The sequence below is a fragment of the Varanus komodoensis genome, unplaced genomic scaffold, assembly GCF_004798865.1.
Source record: "Varanus komodoensis strain SLA01 unplaced genomic scaffold, ASM479886v1 scaffold45, whole genome shotgun sequence".
Taxonomy (NCBI): Eukaryota; Metazoa; Chordata; class Lepidosauria; order Squamata; family Varanidae; genus Varanus; species Varanus komodoensis.
In genome coordinates this window covers 1-8,131 of record NW_025336011.1, presented here as the reverse complement: position 1 = coordinate 8,131, position 8,131 = coordinate 1, and the positions used below count along the sequence as shown (strand labels likewise).

Here is an 8,131-nt window from a genome sequence, read left to right as displayed (position 1 = left end):
CTTTATGGAATCACCCCCCAAAGAGGTACACCTGGTGCCTACTCTTTTCTCCTTCTGGTGCTATGTGAAAACCTTGTTATTCTCCAGATATTTTAATGATTAAACTTTACCTTTAATATTGTATTGGGATTGTTGGATTGTTTTACTGTGCTGGGTTTTTTAACTTAATATGGTGACAGTGACCTTATTATTGGTTGCTTTAGTAATTTTATTGGTTTTACTGTTTTGTTGTATTGTGTTTGTTTTATGTCTTTGATCTTGTTAACTGCCCAGAGAGACACTGGGCTATTGGGCAGAATCAAAATGTATTAAATATATAAATGAATAAGAAAATAGCTCTTTTAGTGCTTCCACTCCCTCAGCTACCAGCCAAGATCAACATGGATCAAGAGAGCAGGTAGTTTTTCTCACCAGTCCAAGCCACCTGTCAACATCATCACAACTTACAAATTGAAATTGATCCAGGATAACCCCATTCACAGAGTTGCTGGACACCTCGGTGTTGATCTCCACCTCCACAATTGCATTAAGCTCAGCTCTTTTCCAAGAAATTTTATGTGCAAAAGGGTTGTTAAAAGTGTCACAGTGAGCACCTGATGGGGCTTGAAACAGATCCCTTACTAGCTTAAACATCTTTGCTGGACGTGCATTTGCAGGTGCAATATGAGCAGAGAAGAAACCTTTGGTCCTGGATACACATTCGATGGCACCCCTTACGAGCAAAGGTGCACTCTATAAAATCAGAGATGAGTCCAGATTTCCACCATTGGCGTTCCAGTTGTCCTTCCCACTTCATACATTGGAGTTCCTTCGTATACCAGGTTGCTCTTTACGAAGCCAGTGAAGATGACGTTTTGGAGCAATTCTGTCTAAGGGCCTAGTCAGCTCCTGATTCCATTTTGTGACCAAGGACTTGACAAGATCATTGGTAGAACTGGCTAAGGAACCCCCTAGGGCTGACTGGAAACCTTTTGGACCCATAAGTCTTTGGAAGCGGGCCATTCTACCACGAGGGCACAAGGAATGGGTTGTGCTCATAGCCTTGACCAGGTAATGACCCGACCAAGCCAAGACTGAGGATGTAGAAACCTCAGTCTTCAAAATCAACTGTTCAGACCTGAATATAGCATCAAATGTGTATCCATCCAGCAATATGTGTGGGTCCAGAGACCTACTGAGACAGGCCCGTGGCTGCTGTTGTCATCATGAACTCTTGGGAAGCACCAGACAATTTGGACTCAAAGGATGGAGGAAATCAGACAGAGCTGACTGTGATCTGAAAATCCATTAATTTCTCAGTCTGTATCCTTGAGTACTTGTCCATATAGGGCAGGTACAAGAAGAGGACTGGACTTCTGTCCCTTTAATCGGCGTGTTGAAGAGGGCAATTCTGAAGGGTAGCTTGTCATGAAGCACTTGTTGAAATTCTTCCTCCCACCCAATTATCAAAGGTGAAGGAGCACTACCCTTCTTTTGAATTCGGCCACCTTACTGACTAGCAGTATATCACGAGGCCCAGGTTCTGAGCATTTGTTTTAATTTTAAAAGCTTTTTCTCTTTGGAGAACTAAATGCCAAGTAAAAAAATGATCTCTTCATACTCATCTCCCACTGCTTTTTCAAAAGGTATTTTTGTACAGCATATATATGTATATTTTAATGGATCAAACTACTGTGCCTCTTTCCTCATGTTCTCTTACAACAACTTGGTAGGGCAAACCTGGGTGGCTATATCCTTTATTTTACAGATGTGAAGACTGAGAGAGAGGCTTGTCCTAAGCCAAGTTAAGTGTCAAGATAAATCTGCTTAGGGAGGATTTAGTGGAATATAAATAAATTAATTAAATCAACACATAATAAAGTATTTGCATCTCCAGTTTTTAGGCAATACTTGAATTACAGGTCTTAGGGGGTCCTAGCCTCATCACATTTTCCACCCGTACTGCTCTTCTGGTTTTCAAAGGCACCAGGAAGAAACCAATTCAGCTAAGTATTTGAGAATCTGCAGGTGAGGCTCACAGATTCTGCTAAAGCCCTTTCCATAGCGTTCACTCTTCTTAGCCATTCCTGGGGCAATGGTTTGGGCCAATGAGAGCAAGCCAGTGGTGTGATTGACAAGTGTGGGAAGAAGTGGTGACCATTTTCTCCTCCAGGATTGGACAATGCAGGAGAGGGAGCAGGATAGCTCTAGTTCCTCTGTGTAACATAGATGTTTGTTCCGTTGAGGCTGGGCCTTGGGAGGAAACAAGACTGCCACAGAAGCAGCACGGCTGTCTCAAAGAGGAAGGGCAGGATTTCTTCTGGATCAACCCAGAGCGCAGAGTGCAGGACATGGGATAACAGGTCCCTGTTACAGGAAGCCAGCTTCCGGCAGGCCATCTGGAAGAACTTCCTGACTGCTAGAGCAGTATGACAATGGAGCCACTGCCCTAGGGGGTTGTGGGCTCTCCACGCTACAGTCATCCCGGATGCAGCTGGACAGCCAGTGGATGGCGGTGGTGTAACTGGGAGCCCTGCGCTGAGAAGGGGACTGGGCCCAGTGGCCTTCTGGCCCCTTCCAGCTCTACTCTTCCACGAGTTCTTGGAGTTGCCATATAACAGGGGTGGCCAGACTTGCTCAGTGGAAGAGCCACATGTGGTAAATGTCAGATGTTTGAGAGCTGCAAGTGGGCACCTGTGGATGGCGGCAGAGGCAGCAAGCTGCAAGATAGACTCAAAGAGCCACATAGGGCTCTGGAGCCTCGATTTGGCCACCCCTGCGATAACCATGTATGTGCATTTTCCCCATTTTTTGGTCACGATTGCCAGATGCCAAAGAAGATAAAACTTGGCCTCTCCCATTCCTTTTCCTGAGTGGATCAGTTGTGACCTCCCCATAGTAGCACCCCATAAGCCCCCTTGAGCTGTGTTTTTGCAGCTTCCCTCTCATTTCACCTTAAAATACCTGAGTTTAAACTGGCCTTACCTTGTCAGATAGTCTGAACTAAAGCTTGAATGTGTGCTTGTTGATAGTAATTTTTAATGCAATGAATAGACTTACATACATTTGGGTATTTTATTTTCCATTTCATTAAAATGTGGATGCTGGTGAATTTAGAGCTTTTGGAAATTCAGCATGCAAAATGTCAGTGTGGTTTATGATCTAGTCTTAGATTTTAAAACACATTTTTAGAAATTCACATTTTAACATTTCTACAGACTTCTGGCTTGCAACTAAGGAAAGATGGGAATTACAGGCCAAAGCATGTGTGGGACCACACATTGCCCAGCCTGACATGGGCCTTGTTACTGGCCTCCAGGTTTCTATGCTAGCCAGATGTTATCTGAGGCTGAGTTTTTTCCCTGCTGAAACCACCGCAGGCTACAGTGGGAGAAGAAGGCCCTGAACGATGACATAAATCATCTGCAAGTGTTCAAATGCACTCTTATCTTCCGTTCACATTTTGAAACTGGACCCTCCTGAAAGCAAATTATTTATGTATCTGTTTCCAAAATCTGTGCCTCATTTCTGCTGAGTGGTGGCTCTGGTTTTTCCCTCATCCAAACATGGAAATTTAACCTCTTCTTCTGGGTGGGGGAGGAGTCAAATGATAAAGGTCTTCTTCGGCTTTAAGATGGCCTCACAGTGGCCCCAGATATAAACTCAGTCATTTAAACCTGGAATTTTGTACTCTTCTGTGTTGTGGCTTGCTCATGGAGCTCTTGGATCAGGAGAGAGACAAAACAGAAAAGGAACAGTTGTCCACCTGAACATAGACTTGGTAATGGTAAAATGCAAAAATTCCTCTGTGCCCTCACTTAACCTGCCCCAAATAGGAAACCTGGTTGTCCATCTTTGGTTTCTCCCTGTGATTCTTCTCTCTTAGCTGGGAGCCTTTCATCACAGTCCTTAACACTCTTTCCAAATGTGTGCCTCCTTGTTCTTGTATGGTATTCTTTGTGAGATGTGAACATCACACCCGATTAAATGGTTACCTCCCTCTGAGATAAAAAAAGCAGTTTTTCCTTCCTTGATGTGTGTCTAGTTGGTTTTGTTTCTGTTTTTTTAAAACCTGCTATCCTATGCTCACTTAGTATGGATTAATCTCAGTGCAATTTATTTTCAAGTCAACTTTCATCAACTCCCCCTCCCACACACACACACTAAGTGTACACAAGGCCACCCCCTCCCCCACCCCGTGTGTGTGTGTGGCAGGCAGGCCTGATATATCAGCTGAAAAGGGTACACGCTTGATAAAGATGTCTGTGAGGAAATTACAAAATGGGCAAAGGTACGAATTACAACATGGACAATTACCAAAGAGGTAATGAGAAAGTTGAAAATGGGTCTGAGAAAGAATTTGTGAAGAGCCTGATAGCTATAAAGATAAATAATAGTAATGCAAAGATTTCCCACCCCTTTCTCTATGAAGATAGAGAAGGATGGAATCGGGGTGACCCAATGCAAAAAGAGAACGGGGCTTCTACTCCTGGAAATGTTCTATACAGCAATGCCTACTGAGGTCCTGCTTTGGTGCAGCATTTGCAAGATCACAGGCCCCTTTTGCAACAGGCCACGGTAGGTGGAGCAAACTAGAAGTCTAAGACTGTAAATAAAATGACATTGGTGCTTATTCTCTAATTTTTACAGATAGAGTACTGGATTTTGACCAGGGAATCTCAGGTTCAAATCTTCACTCAGCACAAAGCTCATGAGTCGCCTTTGGATGAGTCACCATCTCTCAGCCTAGAGCCTACCTCACAGGGTTGCTGAGAAGATAAAGGGAGCCAAGTGCACCGCTGCCTTCAGCTGTTTGGATAAAGAAAGGCATGCACAGGTTTAAAATCTTGCAAGTGGAAAGCAAACAGGGATGGACTATGGCCCCGAAGTACAGGATGATCCTGCTTCTCGCACATGTGCACGTCTGCTTCAGTGCACGTTCCACTGAATCCAGTGGCTGGATAATTCCATGTGTGCGTGTGTGTATACACATTACAGTGAATATATATTGCTCTTGAATAGCAGTATTCTCTTGACTTTTAAATTCTATGAATATATATATATAGCCTTTGTATATTTAGATATACATCTTCCTATTTTATATGCACATATGTACACACATGAGTAAACACTAAGCATAACATTTAGAATACTGACCATAACATTTAAGAAATGGGTAAGATTCACCAGTCTCTTTCTTCAGTTTTTAGACTAGGACAAAGAAAAAAATCTGAGATAATTAAAATTCATGTGAGAATGATGGCATCATTCACCCAATGCAAAACATTTATTTCATCATAACATATACATCTTAGCAGAAATCAGAATGAGTTTGGATGGCATTGTGACATACCCTGGCGCCCAATTTTTCTCGTTTGCAGCTTCTCATGTCCATCAGATTCCTGGTTTTTAGATGAGAAAAGGTAGGTTGTGTGGAGGTTCCTAGGGAGAAGACGGGACCCTGTTAAAACAGATGGCAAATGTTAAATGGCAAAACAGGAAAACTTATTTGCTGCTGACAAGCCCAGTGGCACTGGTGCCTTCCCGGCAAATCCTTGGAGCACAGTCCTGGCTGATTTCTTTCCTTGCCACAAGAACCGTCTGGGATAAGGTCACATCTTTCCCAGATGCTCGACTGCGGCGCCAAGGCCTGCTCCTGTCCAGCCCCTGGTCCTGTGCGTTTTGTCCTCCTCCTTCCTCTGGGCTTGCTTTCAGAAGAACTCCCCAGACTGAGATTTCCCAACTAGGCTTGGAGTGGAGGCACTGCCTGAGCGGGAAGAGCAGAGGAGGATGCTGGAATTCAGCAGCCTGGAAAATCAGGAGCAGCATGGAGTGTATGCGCTCAGGCAGGGAGGGGGGTCCTGCCGCTCCGTCAAGAGCAGCGCGGCGCTCTGCAGTGTGCTGGCTTCAGGAGAGCAGCGGCAGCATCCTTGAACATGCGGGGTTAGTTGCGGGCTGCACACAGCTCAGACTGCCCCCCCTCCGCCCTTGCACACACGCACTCACAGGTAATCCCTTCACTAGCCTGTCTGTCTGTCCGTGTGTGTGTGTGTGTGTGTGAGAGAGAGAGAGAGAGTGAGAGAGTGAAGGAAGGGGGAGGGCTCTCTTTCTATTGGCTGATCCTTGCCTTCCCACCCACATCTCTTCCACATCACCTTGGTGTCTCCCTAAATAAAACCAGCCCTCCTTATCGCAGCGAGGAAATCAAGCGGTAGAGTTGCAATGGATTTTAAATAAACATTTTAACCCCCCTGCCAGCCTGCTGGAGAGCACGCAGGAGGCACCTTTCCCACTGCCACCCAAACACACGTACATACAGCTGCCCTGCCTGCCTGCCTGCCTGCTGTCTCTTTCACCCCATGAGTGAGGGCTGGAGTACAGGAGAAGCTGGCTGCAGGCAGAAGAGGGAAGTGGCACCTTTATGACCAATCCTTTCTCCATGGATTTGAAGGAGAGCACCAGCGAGGGAAGCCTGGGCAGCCTGCAGCCCTCCAGCCTCCAGATCTTTGCCAACACCTCGACCCTCCACGGCATCCGCCACATCTTTGTCTATGGACCTATGACTGTCCGGCGGGCCCTGTGGGCTCTGGCGTTTGTGGCTTCCCTGGGCCTGCTCCTGGTAGAGAGCTCTGAGCGGGTGGTCTACTACTTCTCCTACCAGCACGTCACCAAGGTGGACGAGGTCGTTGCCCACAGCTTGGTCTTCCCGGCAGTCACCATTTGCAACCTGAACGGTTTCCGCTTCTCGCGCCTGACCACCAACGACCTGTACCACGCTGGGGATCTTCTGGCCTTACTGGATGTCAACCTGCAGGTCCTGCATCCACACCTGGCAGACCCGGCGGTCCTGGCCGTGCTGCGGGAGAAGACCAACTTCCAGCACCACCGAGCCAAAGTCTTCAGCATGAGCGAGTTCCTGGGGCGGGTGGGCCACGACATGAAGGAGATGCTGCTCTACTGCAAGTTCCGAGGGCAGGAGTGCAGCCACAGGAACTTCACAGCTGTGAGTACACACAAGAGTTTGATTTCCTTGCTTCTTGTCTCAGCAGTGCTGACAGTAGGGGTGCTCGAGACGTGGCAGCCGGGTTTCTCTGTCGGAGACTTGGGCTGCTGTCGATTCAGCGAAGCAGCTGCCTTGCACAGCACCATGCTTGCTTGGTATCGTTGTGGCAGAAAGGCTCTGGAGCTGCAGCAGATGCCACCCCAAGTGAGGGGAGAAAGGCCTGCTCACGGCAAAGGGGTCGACTTACTCTAGGGGTTGGCTGTTGTGGCTCCCAGCTGTGAGGAAGAGGGTAAGGAGGACTGTACTGTGAAGGAGGCAGGGATCTGTGGCTGGGGGACAGCTCCTGGCAACGACACAGTGTGGAAATAAGACAGGGCTTTCTTCTGGCTGATAGGTTCAGCTGCCTTGCACTGAATCAGCCCACTAGGCCATCTAGCCCAGGGCTGTGCAGGCTGGTAGCAGCTCTCCAAGGTTTCATGAGGAGGACCTTGCCTGGCTCTCTGATGTGACTTACTTGAACTGGGGATTAAACCTGGAAGCCTAGAGATCAGTGGTTTATGGGCACTAGGAGTGAATTCTGGTAAGGGAGCCTGGCCAGTTTTGGTGGCCTGGTATAACCGGTTTTCTGCGGCTGGTGTGCATGGGCAGAGGGCTGGCCCTCTTTTTTCCTGGGCCGTTCACACACGTGTTCCTCTCTTGAGGACTGCAGCACCAAGTGTTGACTTCCAGGTTGCATGTGAATGTGTTGTAGCAGGCAGAGTATGTGGCAGGCACTGCTTCTCAGAGCCAGTGTGGTGTACTAGTTACAGTGCTGTGATTCAGGAGATCTGGGTTTTTGTTCCCACTCAGCTCCAAAGCTCACTGAGTGACTTAAGTTAGTTACTGACTTTCAGCCTGACTAACCTCACAGGGTTGTTGTAAGGGAAAAAAACATGGAGAGAAGGACCATGTGAGCTGCCTTGGGTTCCTTGCATGGGGGAAGAAGGTTGAACATGCCATAATAATAAATAAACACAGTGTTTTTGATTGAATTAGTTCACATATTCTCTAGTTGAGCCATTGGGGTGTGTGTGTGTGTGTGTGTGTGTGTGTGTGTGTGTGTGAGAGAGAGAGAGAGAGAGAGAGAGAGAGAGAGAGAGAGAGAGAGAG

General features: G+C 47.1%; 1 protein-coding gene across 1 annotated transcript; it reads left to right on the top strand.

The window, feature by feature from the left end:
- Positions 1–6,400: 6,400 nt before the first annotated feature.
- On the top strand, positions 6,401–7,186 carry LOC123030646 (acid-sensing ion channel 2-like; the record flags this gene model as incomplete). Its single annotated transcript, XM_044444740.1, has 1 exon — positions 6,401–7,186. A coding segment is annotated over exon 1 (786 nt), but the record flags the coding sequence as incomplete, so codon positions are not given.
- Between the last annotated feature and the right edge of the window lie 945 nt (positions 7,187–8,131).